General features: G+C 33.2%; 1 protein-coding gene across 2 annotated transcripts in view; it reads left to right on the forward strand.

The window, feature by feature from the left end:
* Positions 1-25,681, forward strand: part of Tmem232 (transmembrane protein 232) — a 245,196-nt gene that overhangs the window by 119,135 nt on the left and 100,380 nt on the right. For both annotated transcript variants that reach the window (XM_046460395.2, XM_058584316.1), the window contains exon 14: positions 21,999-22,246. In XM_046460395.2, the coding sequence (XP_046316351.1) occupies positions 21,999-22,246 (248 nt within the window). The remainder of the gene's footprint in view (positions 1-21,998; positions 22,247-25,681) is intronic.

Raw genomic sequence — 25,681 nt, forward strand, 5'->3', positions numbered from 1 at the left:
ATAGACAGCTCAGCAAGACTGTTAAGAAACCATGAGCAGAACATCTAAGAAATATGGGATAACATAAAGAGACCAAACTTAAGAGTCATTGGGATACAGGAAGGGATAGAGTTTCAAACCAAAGGAATGAGCAATCTATTCAATGAAATAATACGAGAAAACTTCCCAGACTTGAAGAATGAGACAGAATCCCAAATCCTAGAAGCCTACAGGACGCCGAATGTGGAAAATCATAAGAGACCCACACCTAGACACATTATAATGAAGATGCCCAACATACAGAATAAGGAGAGAATTTTAAAAGCTACAAGAGAAAGGAAGCAGATTACATTTAGGGGTAAGCCAATCAGGATAACAGCTGATCTTTCAACACAGACTCTGAAAGCTAGAAGATCCTGGAATAACATATTTCAAACACTGAAAGAAAATGGGTTCGAACCAAGAATTGTGTATCCAGCGAAATTAAGCTTCAGGATGGAAGATGAAATTAAAACCTTCCACGATAAACAAAAGTTAAAAGAATTTGCAGCTAGAAAACCATCTCTTCAAAACATCCTCGGCAAAACATTACAGGAAGAGGAAATGGAAAATAACAATGAAAACCAACAGTGGGAGGTAGGACACTAAAGGGGGGAAAATAATCAAAGAGGAAAACAAACCATGTTTAGTAACATAAATAAACAAATATGGCTGGAAGAACAACCCGTATCTCAATAAAAACCCTAAATGTTAATGGCTTAAACTCACCAATTAAGAGACACAGGCTAGTAGAATGGATCACAAAACAAGACCCAACAATATGCTGCCTACAGGAGACGCATTTAATAGGAAAAGACATACATAGGCTGAAGGTGAAAGGTTGGGAAAAATCATATCATATCATAAATATATATGCCCCAAACAATGGTGCAGCTATGTTCATCAAACAAACTCTTCTCAAGTTCAAGAGTCTAATAGACCACCATACAATAATCATGGGAGACTTCAACACACCTCTCTCACCACTGGACAGATCTTCCAAACAAAAGTTGAATAAGGAAACTATAGAACTCAATAACACAATTAGTAACCTAGACTTAATTGACATATATAGAATATACTACCCAACATCAAGCAGTTACACTTTTTTCTCAGCAGCACATGGATCCTTCTCAAAAACAGATCATATATTATGTCACAGGGCAACTCTTAGACAATATAAAGCAGTAGAGATAATACCATGCATCTTATCTGATCATAATGGAATGAAAGTGAAAATCAACGATAAAAGAAGGAAGGAAAAAGCATGCATCACTTGGAGAATGAACAATAGGTTACTGAATGATCAATGGGTTATAGAAGACATCAAGGAGGACATTAAAAAATTCTTAGAGATAAATGAAAACACAGACACAACATATCGGAATCTATGGGACACATTGAAAGCAGTTTTAAGAGGAAAATTCATTGCTTGGAGTTCATTCCTTAAAAAAAGAAAAAACCAACAAATAAATGATCTCATACTTCATCTCAAAATCCTTGAAAAAGAAGAGCAAAACAATAGCAAAAGAAGTAGAAGGCAAGAAATAATTAAAATCAGAGCTGAAATTAATGAAATCGAAACAAAAGAAACATTTGAAAAAGCAGAGTTTTACAAAACCTTTAAAGAGGAACTAATACCAATACTTTTCAAGCTACTTCAGGAAATAGAAAAAGAGGGAGAACTTCCAAATTCATTCTACGAGGCCAATATCACCCTGATACCTAAACCAGACAAAGACACTTCAAAGAAAGAAAACTACAGACCAATATCTCTAATGAACCTAGATGCAAAAATCCTCAATAAAATTCTGGCGAATCGGATACAAAAACATATCAAAAAAATTGTGCTCCATGATCAAGTAGGATTCATCCCTGGGATGCAAGGCTGGTTCAATATACGGAAATCAATAAATGTTATTCACCACATCAATAGACTTAAAAATAAGAACCATATGATCATCTCGATAGATGCGGAAAAAGCATTCGACAAAGTACAGCATCCCTTTATGTTCAAAACTCTAGAAAAACTAGGGATAACAGGAACATACCTCAATATTGTAAAAGCAATCTATGCTAAGCCTCAGGCTAGCATCATTCTGAATGGAGAAAAACTGAAGGCATTCCCTCTAAAATCTGGAACAAGACAGGGATGCCTTCTCTCACCACTTCTGTTCAACATAGTTCTCGAAACACTGGCCAGAGCAATTAGACAGACGAAAGAAATTAAAGGCACAAAAATAGGAAAAGAAGAACTTAAATTATCACTATTTGCAGGTGACATGATTCTATACCTAGCAGACCCAAAAGGGTCTACAAAGAAACTATTAGAGCTAATAAATGAATTCAGCAAAGTGGCAGGATATAAAATCAACACGCATAAATCAAAGGCATTCCTGTATATTAGCGACAAATCCTCTGAAATGGAAATGAGGACAACCACTCCATTCACAATATCCTCAAAAAAAATAAAATACTTGGGAATCAACCTAACAAAAGAGGTGAAAGACTTATACAATGAAAACTACAGAACCCTAAAGAGAGAAATAGAAGAAGATCTTAGAAGATGGAAAAATATACCCTGTTCATGGATAGGCAGAACTAACATCATCAAAATGGCGATATTACCAAAAGTTCTCTATAGGTTTAATGCAATGCCAATCAAAATCCCAACGGCATTTCTTGTAGAAATAGAGAAAGCAATCATGAAATTCATATGGAAAAACAAAAGACCCAGAGTAGCAAAAACAATGCTAAGCAGGAAGTGTGAATCAGGCGGTATAGCGATACCAGACTTCAAACTATACTACAGAGCAATAGTAACAAAAACAGCATGGTACTGGTACCAAAACAGGCGGGTGGACCAATGTACAGAATAGAGGACACAGAAACCAATCCACAAAACTACAACTATCTTATATTTGATAAAGGGGCTAAAAGCATGCAATGGAGGAAGGATAGCATCTTCAACAAATGGTGCTGGGAAAACTGGAAATCCATATGCAACAAAATGAAACTGAATCCCTTTCTCTCACCATGCACAAAAGTTAATTCAAAATGGATCAAGGAGCTTGATATCAAATCAGAGACACACCGTCTGATAGAAGAAAAAGTTGGCTACGATCTACATACTGTGGGGTCGGGCTCCAAATTCCTCAATAGGACACCCATGGCACAAAAGTTAATAACTAGAATCAACAAATGGGACTTACTCAAACTCAAAAGTTTTTTCTCAGCAAAAGAAACAATAAGAGAGGTAAATAGGGAGCCTACATCCTGGGAACCAATCTTTACTCCTCACAATTCACATAGAGCCCTAATATCTAGAGTACACAAAGAACTCAAAAATTTAGACAATAAGATAACAAATAACCCAATCAACAAATGGGCCAAGGACCTGAACAGACACTTCTCAGAGGAGTACATACAGTCAATCAACAAGTACATGAAAAAATGCTCACCATCTCTAGCTGTCAGAGAAATGCAAATCAAAACCACCCTAAGATACCATCTCACTCCAGTAAGATTGGCAGCCATTATGAAGTCAAACAACAACAAGTGCTGGCGAGGATGTGGGGAAAAGTGTACACTTGTACATTGCTGGTGGGACTGCAAATTGGTGCAGCCAATTTGGAAAGCAGTATGGAGATTTCTTGGAAAGCTGGGAATGGAATCACCATTTGACCCAGCTATTCCCCTTCTTGGTCTATTCCCTAAAGACCTAAAAAGAGCATGCTACAGGGACACTGCTACATCGATGTTCATAGCAGCACAATTCACAGTAGCAAGACTGTGGAACCAACCTAGATGCCCTTCAATAGACCAATGGATAAAAAAAATGTGGCATTTATACACAATGGAGTATTACTCTGCATTAAAAAATGACAAAATCATAGAATTTGCAGGGAAATGGATGGCATTAGAGCAGATTATGCTAAGTGAAGCTAGCCAATCCCTAAAAAACAAATGCCAAATGTCTTCTTTGATATAAGGAGAGTAACTAAGAACAGAGTAGGGACAAAGAGCATGAGAAGAAGATTAACATTAAACAGGGATGAGAGGTGGGAGGGAAAGGGAGAGAGAAGGGAAATTGCATGGAAATGGAAGGAGACCCTCAGGGTTATACAAAATTTCATACAAGAGGAAGTGAGGGGAAAGGGGAAAATAATACAAGGGGGAGAAATGAATGACAGTAGAGGGGGTAGAGAGCGAAGAGGGGAGGGGAGGAGAGGGGGGATAGTAGAGGATAGGAAAGGCAGCAGAATACAACAGACACTAGTATGGCAATATGTAAATCAATGGATGTGTAACTGATGTGATTCTGCAATTTGTATACGGGGTAAAAATGGGACTTCATAACCCACTTGAATCAAAGTGTGAAATATGATATATCAAGAACTATGTAATGTTTTAAACAACCAACAATAAAAAATTTTAAAAAAATACCCATTAGCAAGGAACGATTCCTCTACAGAACTCAAATTTGGTGGAAAGTGCTGGTAGACATGAAATTGGTGTTAGAGTGAAGTGAAATATCAAACCCTGATTCTTTTTCTCTCTTCAGAGAATTTGGTGAAAAACCTTGGAAAGTATGGAAGTTTTAAGGAGTAAAACACATACCTCTAATTTGAGGGTTGTTGCTAGGGCATGCAGTGGAAAGATGCATATAGAAGCACCTCACCACATCCTGCTCACAGCTGTCAGGAGGGGCTGTGGTTAGGATTCAAATCGGAGGGATAAGGGGATTTTCTATGATTTTTACCAAAATGAGGAATCCAGAAACATGTGTTCACTCTTGAGTGTGTCCTTCTTCTGTGGTTCAATGGGCAGAAATACCAGGAAGAAGGCTGAACACAGTCATATTATGATACTGGACCAGAGAAAGGCTAAAAGTGGCCCTAACTCCAGTTATTTCAACAAACATAAAAAATAAATAGGGAAAGTCAAAGGTCACTTTATTGATGTACCTCCTAGTTTTACAACTCTGTCCTGGCTTCTCACCCTGTTTGACAAATGTGTTTGGAAATGGAACTTTTATCACCTGGTTTTTAAGTTAAAAAATTTGAAGCACATCCTTTAGTTAGTGAAGGGACCCAAACATATTCCATTTTTGTTAGTATAGTAATGACACACTAAAGATGTATGTCAGTAAAGAAAATACAAAAGCATTTTTAAATTTTAAGATAAATTTATTTTTAACTAATATTGAAAAACATGAAAATTATACATATTAATGGGCAAGATCTGATATCTTGATACATATGCACATTGTGTAATATTTAAATCAGGTTAAACATATCTATCTCATCAAAACTGTGTCACTTCTTTATGATGAAAATATTCCAAATCCTTTCTTATAAGTTTTCAAAATATACAGGACAATATTTTTATCTAAAGTCACCCTGTTGTGCAGTAGCACATCAGAACTCCTTGTTCCTATTTAACTACCACATATTGACCAACATTCCCCCATGCCTCCCTTGCCCCCAAGAGGTAGTTTATTTCAATGTTATTTGCTTGTACCCTTAGTAGATGTTTTTTTTATATTTATTTAACTAATAATTGCAAGTAAGCTCATTTTAAATATTAAAAGAAATACTAAGATCACCTCTAATGATTAAATTTAATATTTAAAAATTAATAACAATGTATAAAATATTAAAAATAAAAATTATTATTAAAACATGCTTTAAGAAATAATAGTAACAAGTATAAGAATAATTTTAGTAACCTATTTTTAAGCACTAACCATTGTTTTAGGTGCTAGAAATACAGTGTAAAGAGCAGATATATATTCTCTTAATTATAGAGTTTGGTTTGGGGAAACTCACAGTTAAAATGTAACCCAACAAATTAAAATATAATTATTAAGTGGTGATAGCAGCTATGAAGAAAATGAAATAGAGCAAAATCCCTGGAATGTGATTGAGTCCGATCCGGGTAGATGCCCTGGCTGGAGTGTCAGGGAAGGCTCTCCAGATGGCAGTATTTGCAAGAACGAAACAGTGAGAGTGAAGTGGCCAGAAAAGCAGTAAATTCTGATAGAAAAGACTGCAGAAGCTCAGAGGCAAGAATTAGTTTGCTGTATTAAGAGATCAAGAAGGCCACTGTATGCAGACTTTGAGAAGTGAAGGAGAGAAAGGCAAAAGAAGAGGATGGCTAGGAAGACGTAAGATGGCTACAGAAGACAGAGAAGTAAGCTTCTGGCAATAGTGTAAAAGCATTTCCAAAAAGAGAAAAAAGGAAAAAGAAAAAAGAAAGATATACTTTGTATACAACCAGAGATATGAAAAATTTGTGCTCTATATGTGTAATACGAATCACAGTGCATTCTGCTGTCGTATATAAATAAAAAATTAATAAAATAAATAAAATTTACAAAAATAAATACAAATGATTTTAAATATTGATTTATAATCTAGATGCAATAAAGGCTTTTGTAAATTTCAAAAAAGGAATAAATAAAGAATTTAAGTGGGAGATATCAAAACAATAAAGAAGTAACTCACTAAACATTAAGAAGCGTAAAACTGATACATCTTAAAATTGTTTCTTTGGGTAAAATAAAAATAATATGAAAAACTATTTGTATAGTAGATGAAATAATAGAAAAAAATTAAAAGAACATTTATTAGTCAAAATACAGAGGAGTAAAGGGAATATAACTATAAGAAAGTAATTGTAAAATAGTCATAAAATTATCATTGTGCAACTATATGCTAATATATTTCAAATATTGTTGCAATAAATGACTTTCTAAGAAAATTGATTGATGAAAAACAAGATTAAAGTATTCATTATTATCACTATAATTTACCATTGTTTTTGACACACTAATCTCTTGCCCTTATATATAAAAAATAATAGAATATTTGCCACACCATAGTCTTAGATTAGACTAGTAAAGCATTTAGGGACATAAACAAAATAACAGAATTTAAATTCCAACTCAACATAGTCACTTTAGACCTAGACAAATTATCTGTCAAAATCTTAATTTTCTTATTTTTGAGATGGGTGCTCAGGGGCGCTAATACTATGGTATTTCACTGCATAATCATTTCAGATTTTGTCTTTATTTTTATTTTTGAAAAAAAGTGGGGTGTGACAATTAAGTGAAGCTTTTAAAAAATGTGCCAGTATTATTAAAAAATAATGTATTACTAAACTGCCTTTGGTGCAGGTTTAGGATGCATAGAATACTAGTAAATATATGTTAATGCAGTGGCAATGATTATGCAGTGAAATACAGTACTCACAGACAAAGTTAGTTACTAAAGGTAACCCAGGAGGCAGAAAATTGATAGAGAACACAGAACCTAGAACTAGGTCACCTGGGTGCATGTGGCAGCTCTACCACAGTAGCTAGGTGACCTTGGGCATCTTTGTGCCTCAGTTTCCTTCCCTGAAAATAAAACTTAATAATAATCTAGTACTAGACTTGTGATAATTGAGTTAACATTATAAAGCACTTAAAGAGTTTTCTAAAGAAAAAGACACTGAGATAAAAGTTATTATACTCTGCAGTACAATACTTCTAAATATTTCTAAAAATAGGATTTATTATGTAGCTGCCATAATGGAACTGGTAGCAGAAAAATTTTGCTTTAATAGAAAAAAATTCAACAGTATATGTTGGTATTTTCAGATGAAGAAATTAAAAATATCTGAACAATATTTTAAGGTAGTAAAGAATAAGTAAACTACAGAGCAAATTGATGAATTTCTCTTTTTTAAAAATTTGTTTTAATTAGTTACACATTTTAAGTTTTATTCTCAGGGAAGGAAAATGAGGCACAAGGACCTTGACATATCATACATTTGAATCAGATGGGATATAATTTCTCATTTTTCTGAGTATACAAGTTGCAGAATCACATTGGTCATGCAATCACATATATACACACAGTAATAATAATGTCTGTTTCATTCTACTATCCTTCCTCTCTCCCCATCCCATCCCCTCCCCTCCCATCACTTCTCCCTCCCTAATCTAAGGTAACGCTATTATTTTTTTTTTCTCACATCTTCATACATGTATTTTGTATAATAATGGGGGTCTCCTTCCACCATCCATGCAATTCTCCTTCTCCCTCCCTTTCCCTCCTGTCATTGCTAACTGGACAGTCTTCAAGTTGTTGCCAAACTATGAGACCACAGGCTTAAAAAAAGTTTACAGCACTTATGGAGTAAACATGTTTTGGGGGTCTCACAAATGGCTTTATTTATCTGTTTCCAAAATAGGTGAGGCAAAACTTGATTGGTATTGGTATGGTTTTTTTAGTGTGAATTATTAGTTTTAGATTTTAAAATGACTGAATGCTATGTGTAAAAAGTCTCATGGTCCTTCAGCTTTTATCTCCAGGCAATGGGAATGGATAGCTGTGCTAATCTCTGCAAGGCCAATGCTTAGCACTGCCCAAAGCATAAAGAGAGGAGGTGGTTTATAGGAAGTGATTTTTATGAACTGTGAGACCATGTTAACCAAGCTCCAAATTGCTCATGTTAGTATGGGTTTTCTATCGCTTTCTTCTTAGCTGTGGATTGACTTTCAAAATTATCTCAATTTACATAATAAATTATTTAGTTATCTAACTTAGAAGTTTTCCTGTTCAGCATTAGACAAGAGATAGATCTGGATTCACCCACGTCAAAGTCCTTCTCCTCAAAGTTAAAAATGTATTTTTTAATTTCTAGGTTTTCCTAGTTCTGATCGAATGACAATATACATTTTCTTCAGAAGGTACATATATGATTTTGTGATATTTTATGGCACCCTATGATATTTTAAAATTACAAAATTTTACTTCTTTTTGTCTTAATTTGAGGCAGGATAAATTTGTTGTCATCTTAAGTATACTTTTTTCTATCATTGAGATTTTCAGTTCTTTCTAGCTTTCACATATTCAATTTTCTTAATGTTCTTAATGACCTATTTTCCAATCACAATTAATGTTAACAGGATACAATTAATGTTCATAGGTAGAAAGGGCAATTGATTAATTCACTCTGTCAATGTGTCCTCAAAGCATGTGGATGGCCATTATAATGACAATGAAGAGAATTTATACTCTAGAGTCTTAGTAGAAAAGGAAACCTTAATTTCTTGCTATTTGATCATGATTTGGAGTAATATTCTTTAAGGAGGACTATCTAAAATCCAAGTTCATCATTTTCTCTTGATATTCAGATTTTTTTTTCCTTGGAACAAGATAGATAATCAGAGGACTGCCCACTTGAACCAGTGTTTTTTTAATGTAAAGGACTTGCTTTTATGTAACTCTGTTTAAATTTTAGACTTCCTTTTGGATTGAGAACTCAGAAAGAACAGAAAAGCAAAATTTTTGGATCTACTGTGGTGATGGCCACTGTATCACAGAATATCCCCACTACTAGAGTTTAGGAAATAAATTCTCCGTAGTTTCATGCACTCTCTGATACCTTATTGATTTTGTATAAATGTTTCCTGGAGCTTAAAATAATGAGAGTCAAATTTTTGACCAATTTCCAACAGAAAAAGAGGACGGCATACATTTGTCTCATATATCCTTATTTTATTTTGTGGTTTGTTTGTTTCTATGATTTTTTAAAATTCTTGATATTATTCTGTCATCTTACATCTATTTTTATATGCCATCTCAAACCACAAATGGATTATACAATAACTCAATAAACCAACTCAAATTTGTTATTTCTATAATTAGAATTCTATTTATATGCTTGTTTCCTGGGCCAATCATTTGGTATAAGATGTTCTTCATTCTTCAAGATTTTAGTAAATATCTATAGATAATTACATTTGAAATTCATAAGTCAATCAGACATAGCAAATATATTTTAGATATTAGATGCAGGCAAAGAGCTCATTACTCAGGCAGTGAGCACTGAGAATAAAAGAATAAACAAAAGCATAACCACTATATGTGCTAATTAGTTTTCAATGCTTAATAAGAAGACTTTTAAAAAGTGTTTTCATTCATTTTAAATAGTAAATGGGTGGTGGAGGCAAGTTTTCCTCAGAGAAAAATCGAAATTAGAAATTTCTAAAAGCAGTTATATTAATTTAGGCCTAATACATATTTAATATATAAGAAATAAGCTTAATTTGCATTAGATAGACTAAGAGGCAATTCACTCTAGACAGATTTTGTTTAAAAAGCAGTTAGAATTAGAGCCATTGGATTATCAAACAATAAAGTATATGATTTTAAATGTTAATGATACAGTATTTAGTTGATGACTGAAGTACATTTGATTTATTTTGAATTCTCTTAATCTAAGACACTACATTTGGAGTAAGAGATTTCATAAAAGTTTTCACCTAAATTGTAAAAAATATGAAATAATCATCTCTTTATTGAGTACTTACTAAATCAATTCATCCTTGCTTAATTATATGTAAGAGGCAAAAAAAAGGCCTAAAAATGACTTTTACACACAGCTTTGCTGTTTTATTCAGAAGATAGTCTCCAGAAATAAAAAAACATTGGAACATTATATATATGGTTAGCCCCATCAAAATTCATAGCATGCAAAAGAAGCTTAGATAGATGTTTAGTCACTAAATTTTTCTTATAGTAGCAAGACATAAATTATTATCTTCAATAGTATGTGTTCCAAAAACTTAAATTATAAGTATGATTCAATGAAGAAAGGTGACATTGTCAAAGAGAATATCTCTCAGATAAGGACATGTCCTTAGCCAAGTAGAAGTGAGTATACTGTGAAACAAAATTGTCAATCAGACACAGCAGTCAACTTACCTAGCTGATTTGCCTGGTTGGGATTGAGCAGTAGTGGGTGTTAAATTTGAAAGATATGTTTGAATTACCAATCTAATGTAGTGGTGATTTCTTAGAAATAGAAATCCTAAATTGGAAGAATTTGTTTTGTGGAAATTTGTTGGCTCTACTTGAAATTTAACTGTTTGGTACTTAATATCATGTACAGTTTCCAGTATCTTTTTTAAAATACTGAATGACTTGTTTGGAACATATGATATATTTTTAGAGTAGTCACCTCCAGTATATTCACGATTCCTTCTATCTGTATTATTTTGTCCACATTCAAATTCTTGAGTTGGCCATGTGCCCTATTTTTTAAAAATATTTATTTTTTAGTTGTAGTTGGACACAATACCTTTATTTTTAAATTTATTTTTATGTGGTGCTGAGAATCGAACCAGGGCCTCGCGCGTGCTAGGCGAGCAATCTACCACTGAGCCACAACACCAGCCCCTATTTTTTGTATTTCATTTAGACACAGGGTCTCATTGAGTTGCTTAGCACCTCGCCTTTGCTGAGACTGACTCTGAACTCCTGATCCTCCTGTCTGAGCCTCCTGAGCTACTGGGATTACAGGCATGCACCACTGACCCGGCTCAAGCAGAGATTTTAAACATGTTTCTACATTGAGGTCTGATGTCTCTTGTTCTCTTGGAACCCTGCAATTGCCATGTCAAAAAAGAGCCCATTATCCAGTTGGAAGTTGAGGCAAAACATGGAACCAAGAAAAGCCATCCTAACTGATCCAGTCCCCTCCTCAAGACTAGCCAGTCTCCAACTAATTTAACAGCTGACCACAGATAAATGAATGAGCCCAGTGAGAAGAGAACTATTCTGCTGTACCCAGTTCAAATTGCTGACTGTGGAACGGTGGGATAAACAAAAGGTCATGTTAAGCCTCTGAGTTTTGGGGTAATTATTTTCAACAGTAAGAGTTTTATGTTTGAAAGCTGCATAAATTGGACTTTAGCCTCATACATTGTTCAATATGAAATTGTTTCTTTCATATTTATCATTTTTAAAAAGAACTAATAATAATAGTTAAGATTTAAGCATTTACTGTGTGCTGAACGCTAAGGATTTTATATGCATCAATTATTTAATTTCCATAAACATACCTATATTACCTTGAGTTTATAGATGTGTAAATTAAAACTTTAAATGAAAAGTGTTACATATTCTGCAAGCTGAAGTAACTTGCCCGTGGATACATAACAACCTAGCAGCACTATGGCTTAAATTCAAACCCATATGTGATAATTCTATGGTTACACAAACTGAATATGTATCACTCTAAGTTATCAAGGGTGAATATATAAAAAGTGAATATTTAATGAAAATATTTTGAAGACATATATATTCTTAAACCTCCTTCTAATCAATGTGACCTTCTCCTAAGTGCTCTTAAACATTTTGCCATTGATTTTTCCCCTATATGGAATTCTTGGGTTATTTTAATAAAATCTATAAAATACAAAATATGAATACTAATGAGGATTACAAGTAGATTAGAAGGATTGCTAACATTTCTTACTACCTAAGTTTAATATACTAACTTTGCTTTGGACTTCATTTTACTTTCTTATTTCTTTTTCTTCCTGTGGCTCCTCATTTATGTTTTATTTTGTTATAGTACATATAGTGTTCTGCAAGTTTTGCAATTTTTTTGATGAAATAATAAGAATACACATACAAATAAAACAATGGATGTTTAAAGTTGGAATTATAACTCGATATTAAAATATGAGAAAACCTGAAGAGATGAAATTATTTTAGTTTCTGGAGGCCGCACAGAGCTCACCTGGCATAAAACTGGCTTCTGCATGGATTGCTGGACAGCCAGTTTCATTAGTACAAAAGAATAATTTGTGGTTTAAATTTGCATTTTCGCATTACTACAAATATGGTTGAGTATCTTTTCATCTTTTATTCACCATTTGGATTTACTCCTTTTTAAAATGCCAATTCAAAAAATTTTAACATTTTTTTCTCTAATTGTCTATTATACTCATTGTTGTCTGTTTTAAAGATTGGTCTGTATAACTCTAGAAAGACCTTTTGTCTTTAAATGGTTGTCCAATGAGCTGGGTGCAATCTCAGTGGCTCAGGAGGCTGAGGCAGGAGGATCTCGAGTTCAAAGCCAGCCTCCAGCAGCAGGAGACACTAAGCAACTCAGTGAGACCCTGTCTGTAAATAAAATATGAAATAGGGCTGGGTATGTGGCTCAATGGTTGAATGTTGGGGATGCAAATCAAGTCAAGATGGCGCCTGGCACTTTGCCAGGAGGAGTGGTTTGTGAAGCAATGCCAGCAAGCTATTAAGATGATGAGGATTCCTTATTGGCTGACTGCTGTATCTAGATGATGTTAATTAAGTTAAGCTGTGTGTAATTAGTTAAGTATATATACCTCTGCTGTCCGGCAGAGAAGCGGCTCTTGCTACCTTGGGTGCCTGCTACTTTGAGTTCTCACTCAGTTCCCGCTGAATGCTCTCGCAATAAAGTAGTTCCCGCTTGAACCTTCAAGTTGCTTGTCACCTCCCGATCATTTGCCCAGTCAGACTGCGGCAGTCCAGTGCCCCTGAGTTCAATCTCCAGTACCCCCTCCCCTCCCCCCCAAATGGTTAACCAATGCACATGTTGTTCAAATTGTTCCAACTGTGAACTGTGGCCTGGGGAGCTTTTACAGTTTATTGCTGTCTACTTTTTACACACCACCTCTTATTTTGTTTTGAGTTTTTTCTTCAATTTTGTCTTTTTATTTTTTTCCCCTTTTAGGAGCATTTTCTCACTCTTTGACACTACAAGATGTGCTACATTCTATATTTTCCACATATTTCCTATGTGTATTCCTAATTTTCATTGAAATAAAGCATATAAGAAGAAAGTTACACAAACTGAATATGTATCACTCTAAGTTATCAAGGGTGAATATATAAAAAAGTGAATATTTAATGAAAATATTTTGAAGATATATATATTCTTAAACCTCCTTCTAATCAATGTGACCTTCTCCTAAGACTAATATCTGATTGATAATATTTGCTTATTTAAATGAACTCATGCATTATATAGTATTTGTCTGACTTTTCTCAATTGATCTTATGTTAAATTCATCAATATCATGTGTCGTTTTAGTATCTTAATATATCATTTGTTAGTTGTACTCTTGATAAATATGTTGGATATTTTCAATTTCAAGACATTATAAATAATTCTATCAAAAGTATTTTTGTAACTATCATCTGGTGCAAATTTGTATGTGTTTCTGGTTAAACCATATTAAAATAGCTATCATTCAAATGTTTTTGTCCTATTGAAAATAATATTTAATATGGCTTGACTAGAGTTAGCCATTAAGAATGAAATGATTAGGTCATAAGGAAGGCATATGTTCAACTTTCATAAACAATGACAAATAACTTCTCAAAGTGTATGCATGTTCTGGATGCTTCACTCCTGTTATGATTTGAGAATTTTAATTGTATACATATATATCTGGATGTGTTAGGAAGGGTTGCATATGAGCAAGTGTGTTTAGAGACACCAATATATAAGTATTGTTTAATACTATCACTATTCTTAAGGCTTGCCTACATATTTACACATTTTTTTCCCTTCTTAAGACCCTGGTCTTCTGTGTGAGATTATTTTTCTTCTATTAGAGGAAAATCCTTTCATATCCTTTGGTGAAATTCTGCTGGTGGCAATATTTGTCAGTTTTCATTTATTTGAAAGATTTTCTGCTCAATTTAATTTTGAAAGATGATTTCATTGGCTATGACTTCTATGTTGGTCTAGATAAGATATAAATTTAAGTGTCTTTTTATGCAAATTAGTTTTTCAAGTGTGTTTCATTTTACAGTGAAACATGAGAATGATAAACTCAAGAATTTTTTTCCTTTTCTTGCATTATCATACTTATTTACAATAATAAAACTCCAAAGATTATTTACTTTCATCCTTTTATTTCCTTAATAACTTTCTAATCTCAACTTTCATTCAGCCAATCTGTCACACTCTCCTGTGATACCTCTTTGGACAAATTGTATGATATAAACTGGCTAGTGGATGTCTTTTACAAGTGGTTAAAAAACTTTCAGTGTCTAGGTGCTCCCTCACTTCTTCATTTTAAAAACATATACAATAAAGGCTTATGCTTCACACAGTTTTTGTAAAGTAAAATATATATTCCCCTCTTATTTTAGTTATTGCAAATGACTGTTTTCAGTACAACCTTTGTTCTTTCCTAATTCCTTGCTTCCAAAGCCATGTAAGGCAATACTATAGTTATATTACATATACAGCAACATGTAGCTTTAATTATAACTACTGTACATTATAGGGGGAAGGCATTACTTTCCAAGGATTAAATATACCTTAATTAATTTGAAGTTAAGTAGAAATTGTCTCTTTTTATACTTTAAAAACAACTATGCAATTTATATGATACATTTTTTAATTTAATGAATAAAATTTTATATTTAACGCATTTGTCTACAGTGCTTGTAAATTCATGACAAACCACATTATGTGCTCTCATATCTTGTATTTATTTGGTCTATAATAACCTTCTATCATCTATAATTCTTTTTATATCTGTTCATAAAATTTGATGTTTGTAGAGGTTGGAGGAAAGGTTAGATATTTAATATGAATATTTGAAATGAAAAAAAAAATTCTGAATAGATCCTAAACATGAGCCCTTCATGTGACAAATTCAATATAAACCCAACTGTTGCCTGAGTAGTTGGGAAAGAAATAAAAGGCTGTCATATACTCACAGTGGCATAATAAACAAATGTTAACTGATGTGCTTTGTTTGAAATACTTCCAGGGAGACTTGCAATGAGCAAGGTTTCTCTGTATAGGCAATTCAGCAGCATATGTTGGCACATCTAGGAAAAGTCATCATGTCTAAGTGCTTTCTGCCATCTGGAATATGACCTAAAATATCAAAAAGAAATATGTACAGATGAAATGAACATGTGCCTTTATTCAGAGTACCTTTGACTCATCAGGTGAAATGTACTTCGTGGTTAACATTTCATGGTGAGATTGTTAAAATAAAATTTGTTTTTATTCTTAATGGTATTTCCACACTCCTTATGAACTCTGTAGAATAGCAAAAATAGAAAAAACCAACATGATTAGTTCTTACTTTCTCAAGGTCTGTCCTGTCTCCTCCTTCACATGTGGCTTTTCTTTTGTTATAAATATAAATCAAAGTTCTGAGTGTGGAAAAGTAGATGTATTTTGAGGAAAATATAGTCATATAAAAACTTATCAATAGAATGGCCAAAGCTACAGACCCTTTTTGGGGGGGGGCTGGGGGTATGTGGATTGGGATTGAACCCTAAGCTATATCCCCATCCCTCCTCCTCCCTCTCCTTCTCCTCTCCTCTTCCCCGTCCTCCTCTTCCCCCTCCTCCTCTTCCCCCTCCTCCTCCTACTCTTCCCGCTCCTCCTCATCCTCCTCCTTCCTCCTCCTCTCTTCTCCTCCTCCTCTTCCTCTTGTTCTTGTTCTTATTCTTGTTCTTTTTTAATTTGAAGACAAGTTATCTTGATAAGTTGCTTAGGACCCTGTTAGTTGCTGAGGCTGGCCTCAAACTTAGTATTCTCCTGCCTCAGCCTCTGAAGTTGCTAGGATTACAAATGTGTGTCAATGTACCAGGCCAGATACATGGTTTTAGAAAAAAAAGATATTGTTTGTAGAGATTTTACAAAGCCTAAGACACTGTGCTAAGTGCCTTATAAACATTAACTCTTTTAAGTGCCACAGCTCTCCTAACCCTAACCTAACCCTAACCCTAACCCTAACCCTAACCGTCTACATCACCATTACATCACTGTTCTGAGCCTCAATCATTATAAAATAAGTGGTTGGTTGTAGATGGACTATGAGTGAGCATCACCAAAAGGCTCTTCAATTTCCATTATGTCATGCCCTTTCTAAAGCTAAATATAAGCAAGGAACTAACATATATTGAAGAACTTTTGTGGGCCAAGCACTGTGCTAGAAAACATCCTATTTTCATATATAATCTTCATGAACATCCTTGTGAAGGGGAACATCGAAATTCAGCAATAGAAATATGTTCAGAGAAGTTATGTAACTTATGCAAGACCACACAACTAGTGAGTTGGAAAATAGATATTCTTAATCATTTCTTTAATCTGTTACATCAGTTCTTTGTAAACTTTAATGTACCTACAAAGGCAGGGTCTGAGACTCTGCATTTGTAACATGATCCCAGGTAATAGAAGTGATGGGTTAAGGAACAAAACTTAAATGCCGAGGAATTTTTCATGCTGTTCTTCCTTTGTGAGTTTTTATAATTCCTACAGGAAATAATCTTTTGAGATGACCAATTATTAGTCACCATACTTAAATTTTGAAGTTTCAAGAAAAAAAGTTTTTTTCCCAAAACAAGTCAAATATGCCCAGCTCTAATATTACATAAAGAAAGGTGGGTACATCTTTTAAAAAGAAAGTAATAGGGAGATAATTTGCTGCAAACTATGCTGTAATGACTCAATAACCTCTTTCTTTCTCCTTTATTCTCTCATGTCTTGAAAAATGTGAATGAGTTCAAATTTTGGTGTGTATGCCTCATTTCCCTAATTATTGATGAAAAGTTCAGAACTCTGGAGAGGCTGGTTTTTTTCTTTGATTAATACCACATCCTAACTCCTTGGAGAATTCTCCCTGGTGTGGATCTAGCTGTCATCTTCCTACCAACCTGCGTTATTGCTTGTTTTTACCACCTTTCCAGTACAGAGACAAAGAGAGAGAACCTGCTCCTGCCCCTGCTTAGAATATGCATGTAAAGGAAATATTCTTCAAGAATGCCACTTTTCCAATATTAATAATAAATTCATAAAATTAGCAGATGTTAAAAAATTGTCATTTGTTTCTTAACCAAAAATGTCAAGTTTTAATTATGCAAGAAAACTCTGAATCTATACAGCCTACATAAGCATCACACACAAAAAAACTAGAACACATAATGAGAATGTAAATATCCACACAATGATTAAAGATGGATTTTGAGGTAGTGTTCACTGGCAGTAAGAAATCAATGAATTTTGAATCTATTATAAGGGTTGGTCAATAAGATGTTGAGTTAATCTTCTCTCAATAAGTAAAGACTGAACCTTATGAAAAGATTTTTTTTATACCAGTTATTAAACCCAGGGGTGCCTAACCACTGATCCACAATCCCAGCCCATTTTTTTATTTTTTTATTTTGAGACACTAAGCTGCTGAGGGCTCCCTAAGTTTCCGAAACATGCTTTGAACTTGTGATTCTCCTGTCTCAGCCTTCCTAGTGGCTGGGATTTTGGGTGTGTGCTACTGCCCCTGACTTTTGAAGACAGAATTTAAGGCTCTGAATTGCAGCATATCAGAGTAATGGCTTTAGGAGAAGAGGGAAGATGACTATAGAAGCCTAATCATGATCCTATTTGATAAATTTGCTCATAAGAAACTAATGTAAATCAATGGATGTGTAACTGATGTGATTCTGCAATCTGTATACTGGGTAAAAATGGGAGTTCATAACCCACTTGAATCAAAGTGTGAAATATGATATATCAAGAACTATGTAATGTTTTGAACAACCAACAATAAAAATTTAAAAAAAAAAGAAACTAATGTGACCACATTGGTTTTGGCATGGCAGAGACTGAGCTCAGTCTTCTAGGGTTGGTCCTGGGAGTAGATGCAAAGGCCAGAAGAGTAGTACTCTGTCCTAGCTAAGTCCTGAGGGCAACTGCTATTTGTTGAGCTTCCTATTGTCTGCCAGAACAGTCATCCTATGTGATCTAAAATTAGGCCTCAGAAAACTCTAACAGACAACTATTATTATCTTCATGATATAAATGAAAAACACAGCCATACAAAACTCAGCACAAAATACGCCAGGAGACATTAACTAAACTGCTGAGTTTGTAATCTAACCTAGTAAGCAGATTTGAGACTACATATTTTATAAGTTGAAGGCTTTGAATATCAATGGGGGATGGAAATTTATCTGAACTTCCAACAAGGGAACCATGGTGGAAGATCTAGGAATACCTCCTTTTTGCTAAGAGAGCCGGCATCTGGACCTCCAGGCTCTCCTGTGTTAGAGGGAAGAAAGTGAGGAGTAGTCAAACGAGACAAGGTGAAAAGAGCATCATCATTCTATGATAAGGAGCAGAGTCGCCTTTGATAACAATGTATTTTACCAGAAATTATTTCATAAGAAGACATTATTTTTGTTGGTTAATTTATTTAGTCATTCATTTATTTCTTCATCACTCTCTCAATAACTGAAATATCACCATAATATCCTATATTTCTGCTCTATTATATGTTACTATTGGTTTTAAAGTAACTTTCTGATAAATAAGCTAGAGAAGTTAAGTAGGAAAAAACAGTACAGATTTTGTGATTACCATGTTACAGATGTAGCTTCAGACTTCAGGATGTTAAATAATGTCTTCAAAGTCACAACAGCTACTCAGTGTGAGACACACAGTTTTACTTTTTGTTTCAAATTGAATACTCTGTTCATGATTTCTGCCTGGTTAAGAGGCAGAATACTCAGCTTAGGTGGGAATGACATAAAGATAATTGTATACTGGTTCCTGTGGAGAATGGTGAATTGAATCAAGGACTCTGACTGCCTCATGGCTACATTTGGGCTGGGAACTTCCTGTGCAAAAGTGCAGGTCAAGATGTCCCAGTTGCTATTGTGACACTGGCCTGGGGAGGCTCTGTGCTAAGGCAAAGAGCTATGTCAGTCTGGACCTTGAGCTTAGGCACCTACTCCGGGGGATAGAGAATTCTGGGAATAACAAGATAGCCTCCGTGTCTCCCAAGTTTCACTACAACCTTCAAGTCTGTCTGCTTTATTGCAACTTTCTCATGAATAATTTTTTGATGATAAGACCTATTATAATAAATGTGCTGAGCTAGATCTGGGTCATTGTTCCTCCATCAGAAGACAGTGTCCCACCTGGTCCCAGCTTTCTCTATGTGTTTGTCTTTTTTCAATCCCCCATCACCCCTTGCCGGTTTCTAAATTAACAGCTATGCTGGGCACAGCACATTCCAAAATCTGAGGATAATTGAATTCAAAGATATCTTAAAATTGGACATACTGCAAGGAGGAATAGTGGTAATGTTTTATTTTTCTGAAATAGTATAAAAAGGACTCTCTTCTTTTTGATGCCATTTTCATGTTTTATTTTTCAATTGACATAAAATTATACATGTTTACCATGGACATTGTTTAGAAATATATATATTTCTATATTATGTATACATATATTCACCACTTTCTCCCTCTCTCCCCCACCTCACACACATACACACACACATTATAGAATGACTGAATCAAGTATATTAAAACATGTATTACCTCAAATGGTCATTATTTTTGTTTCAGAAGACTTAAAATCTGTTCTCAGCATTTTCACATACGTGCTATATTATTATTAACTATAGTTACCATGTTGTGCAACAGAGCTCTTGAACTTTTCCTTCCTATCCAACTGAACTTTTGTATGCTTTGACCAACATATCCCTGAAGCAGCTCAGAGCCACCGGTAATCACCATTCTGCTCTCCATTTCTCTGAAATCCATTTTTTTTAGTTTCCAGATGAAAGAGAGATTATGCAGTATTTATCTTTGTGTGCCTGGATTATTTCACTTAACATTTAAGTCCTGCAGGTTCCTCTATGTTATTTCAAATGACAGGGATCCCCTTCTTTTTCAAGGCAAAATAGTATTTCATTGGTTATCTATATCACATTTTCTTCATCTGTTCATCTGCTGATGGACACATAAGTTTATTCCATATCTTTGCTTTCATGACAAGTCCTGCAATAAATGACATACTGTTTTATTTCCTTTGAATAGTAGGACTACTGTATCATATTTGTGTGCATGATTTTCACCTTATCCTTTTAAAATATTTTGGTTTTTTTATGTTATTGCTTCCCATCCTCTGGATTTCATAGCAATACATACTTGCTTACCTGTCTTCTATTTTTCTCAGTGCTTTAACCTTTTCTCTTGCCAGTTATTATCTTGAGACTACACTGTGTACATTTTTCACTTTAATTTTATCTGTATAACTCAATAGAAAATCTTTTAACAGACAATCTTTTAATTGAACTCAGAGTGATCTTGGAATACTAAGACTTTAAGTTACATGTTCATATGCAGAAAAACATTTTCCATTCCTATATTTTCTATGACCAGTTTTATAGGAATTTGAAATGAATCCTGAGTAAATGGTAATGAGCTGAATGAAGATGAATAATATTTAATAAAATATCTAAAACCTCAAATGAAAATAGGTGACATCAAACTTATTTATGAGAAAAAATTCCCAATCTGACCATATTGTGAACATTAAAAAAAATTATAACACATGACATTTTACTTGCATCTTCATTTATTATTGATTCCAGAATAGTCAAGGAAAACATGCCTCTAGCCATTTCAAAAGAAGTAATTAAAAACCAGTAACACATATAATCACACATAAGTAGGTGATTTCTAAATATAACTCTTTCTTGAATAAATATTGCTTATATATTTTGGATTTTTCCCTTTTTTGGTATTACAACATATTAAATGTAATTAAAATGACATGCATCAAAACATAATGTGGTTATGTTCAATTTTTATGTTTTTGTGTAACAGTTAAAGTAAATAAAAAGAAAAAAAATTAAATTTTGAAACCTCTTCAGATTAAGCCAAATACCAAGTCCTTATTTCACACTTAAAATTTTTATTCCATAGAAATATTTTGTTCAATTAAATTAAAATGAAGACGTTGCACAGGAAAATGGTTATCTTTTAAAATAAATTATGTAATATTTCAACAAATTACTTAATTTATTTTTAAATGCATTTTACAAAATTCTTGTGTGACAGGTTATGAAATTTAAAATATAAACTTTTTATCATTTTCAAAATTTCAAGGCTGGATTCACAAATGCTTAATTGTTCATTTTTGTTTTTGAGAATTATTATCATGGTCTCTACAGAAACTATGTTCTTTCCTTATAAAGGTTATTTTTACTTAACAAAAGAATGAAATATTAGTAAAATAAAATGAACATGAATTTAATCTATTATTTAATGATAAGATCATTTTTCCTTTCAAGTGATTCCTTTTTTCTTTTCTTTCTATAGGCTGAATTAAATAATCCAATCAATCCCTTCACTAGATATAGTACAAAAGTTTCGTCGAATGTAGAGGAAGAAGTTTTCTCCAAATATATTGGATGGAGAATTGCCAACACACTTTCCAAACTGTTATTTCCCTCTCTTGATGCCCAAGTTCTCCCTTCAGAGAAACGAGTGGTCAAACAGGATCAAAAGAAATACCTTTGTAAAAAACAGGAGACCATGAAGAAAAGATTCCTACGTTTTACTGTAAGGTAAGTGAAACACTATTAAATACTTTGAAACAATATTAAATACTTTGAAGTCAAAGTCACAGAAATTGTAGACAATTGTGTATCACATTATTGAACTCAGTTTCTTTCATGTTATTTTGAACTCAGTTTGTTCTTCAATTCATGGCTCCATTACCTCCTAAATATTATATACTGATCAAGATACTTTGAGCAAGTTATTGCCTTTTCAGAAATTTTTTCTTCATGTTTAAAACAGTTATTATGTAATTCAGATCAATGTTAAAGTAATTCTTATGTGGAAGTCTATCAGATTAAAAACAAGAATGATATCATTCAGCATTCCAAATTTTAAGACTATATTCATTTTACATGCGTGTTTATGTGCATGTATGTACATATGTTCAATATATATTTAATGTATTTAACTTAGAGTCTTAAATATAGTGGACATTCAATAAGTGATAGGTATGAGGATAATTTTTTTATGTTTAAACCCCTTAAAATTTTTTAAAATTTACTTCTAATGACTTCATAAAGCCACAGACTTAGAAAAGATTAAAGGGGATAATTTTCAAATTTATTTGCCATTTCTTCAATGGTAGATTGACTTCACATTCTTAGGATTCTTGTTACCAGTTACCACACTTAGATCTTTCCCAGACTGACACTTTTTTGACAGATTTAAATGTAGACAAGGAATCACTCTGTTGATATATAACTGAAGCTACATGTTTTACAACTTTAGATCTTTCAGTAAAGTTTTAATCAAGACAAAGATTTTTTAAATTTGTTATTTAAACCAAGTCACTCTTAAGAGTTTGTTTTGTTGTTCATTTTTTTTTCTTATTAAGAGCACAATCAAATCAGATTTCTTTGTATTTTTAACAATTCATTTTTTATGTTTTTATTGTCTGCAAAACAGTATGTTCCTGGTAGATTATTATCGAGAGTTGTTAGATCGAACTTTGATCTCAACTTTGTCATTATTGGTTTTATTTTTATTGATTATATCAGCTATATCTTGTGCATGTCTTAGATATTACATTTGATTGGCTTTGTCTTTGTTTCATCTTACCATCTGAGTTTTTTTTGTTTTTTTTTTTTTTGCCTAAACTAAAGGAAATTTGACCCCAGTGAATAAACTTAGTTGGTTTAAATAGCTGGTGATCGTGTATCTATAAATTTGGATTTATGCATTTCATTCCCACTTCTGAAAATATACTTTAAGTAATTATTTTTATTTATTTTTCACTTAACCAAAACATTATCTACTTTTAAAATCAAATATATTGTTTTTGCCTCCAAAAGTGAGAAGTAATTTGTATGAATATAAAATTCTTGGTAAAAATTCACTTACCCTTTATAATTATCACCACAATATCATATTGTGCTTGAAGAGTCTGATGTATTATGTGATTTTTCTTTTCTTTGTGGGATCCCCTCCTCTTTTTCCTATAACAAAAGGTGTAGCATATTCTCTCTGTCAAGCATTTTTATGAGAAATGCTTTAGAATTCTATATTCTAAAGGCATAACATGAAAGCCTCCCTCTCTACTAATGACCATTTGCCTGCTTCCACTCCATCCCTCCCCATCTAGGTCACATCATCAGTAATTTCTCTGTGTCTTTTCAGGGACCCTAGAATGCATATATAAGAAAGTGTGAGTCTTTTTTAAAAGTTCTCTCCATTTTTACATGAATGTTAACATACTAAACATGCTATTTGGCATCTTAAGTTTTTAATTTAAACTCATATCTACAGCTCTTTCCATTGCAAACATAGGCAATTTTCACATTATTACTTTTGATACAATATTACGTTTTTCTTAGTGTCTGTATACCCTAATTTATTTAACCAGTTCTCTATTTGGGTTGTTGATCGTCTACAAATACAGGCAGAGCCACACAGATAACCTTTACGCATGTCTTTTTTTACATGCAAGGTAAATTCTCAAAAGAGATGATTTCTGGGTCAAAATCTGTATGCCTTCAAAATGTTAGAAATTTCCAACTTGCCTCTCAGAGTACTTGTGCAAGTTTATATCTCCAGCAGAAATGGATGTGAATGCTTGCTTTTCTACACAGGATGTTGATAAACATTTGGGCTTTGACGATCTGAGATGCAAAATATGGTTTTTAAATGTAGTCTTAATTTTTACTCTTTAGGATGAGTGGTTTGAACACCTCTCATGTGTTAAGAGCCTTTTGTATTTTGTTTATTTAGAATTTAACTCTTTTTTTACCCATTTCTTCACTGAATTTTTGTTGTTTTCACCTTGCTTTCAGGGAACTATTTATTCCTATACATGTCACTTTGTTCATGGCAAAGGCTGTATATTTTCCCCCACCATTTTAATTTATCTTTTAATTTCATTTATAGTAATTTTTGGCATAGATTCTTTTCTTAAATAATATGGTTTGTTAATTTTCTCTATAGTTTATGGGGTTGAGGATTTTTTTCAGTCTATTTAGAAAAGCTTTTTTGAATTTAAGACTAAAATCTTATCACTTTGTATTCTGTATTTTTAAAAACTTATTCCATAAAATACAATCATTGTTCCATCTGAAAGTTTTTTATGATGATATGATTTGGATAGGAAGTGTCCTCCAAAGGCTCAGAGCTTCAAGACAGTCCTGAATGTAGCAATGTTCAGAGGTATGGCTTTGGGAAAATGATTGGATCATAAAGTGTTAAACTCATCAATAGACTAATTTATTGATGAGTTTGTACCTGAATGAATTTTTAGAAAGAGGAGACCAATTAAAGGAAGTAGGTCCCTGCGGGCCTTGGTACCTTCTCTCTCTCCCTTCTTCGGACTGCCATTAGGTAAGCAACTCTTCTCCACCACAGCCTTCCACCATGACATTCTTTGCCTCAGGCCGAAAGCAATGGATCTGGCCAACCATGGACTATAACTACTGAAACATGAGCCAAAATAAACCTTTCATTTTTTAAGTTGTTCTCAAGTATTTAGTCACAGTGACAAAAAAATTGTCTAAAACTTAGTGTAAAGTATAGATCCAAATGGACTGTTCAGTTATCCCAGTATTTTTTTATTGAGTTATCCATTTAACTTCACCACTTTTTTATATGTTAAATATTATCTTTTACAAAACACTAAATTCCAATTTCTTTTGTGTCTAGTTCTGGATTTTTAAATGCTGTTTCTTTGTTCCAAGCTATTTTTAAAGATGTTCCCAGAATGTGACTATATAATGTATTTAAATATGTAAATTTAATTATTTTAAATATATTTTAATATAGATCAAGCTAGTTGAATACTGATTGTTTTTTCTGGATGTTTCCCTCAGCTATTGTTGTTTATTCATTTTCATATCACTTTTCAAGATAGTTTTTCTAATGCTAACAACTTATTCATATGTTTATATAATCTTAAAATTTTACATGAACTTTATAAAACCTATATTTCCATGATTTTGAAGATTAATGTCTCC

Source organism: Marmota monax, unplaced genomic scaffold, assembly GCF_021218885.2.
Source record: "Marmota monax isolate L192 unplaced genomic scaffold, Marmota_monax_Labrador192_F-V1.1 WCK01_AAM20220418_F8-fsc00006, whole genome shotgun sequence".
In the NCBI taxonomy this organism is placed as follows: domain Eukaryota; kingdom Metazoa; phylum Chordata; class Mammalia; order Rodentia; family Sciuridae; genus Marmota; species Marmota monax.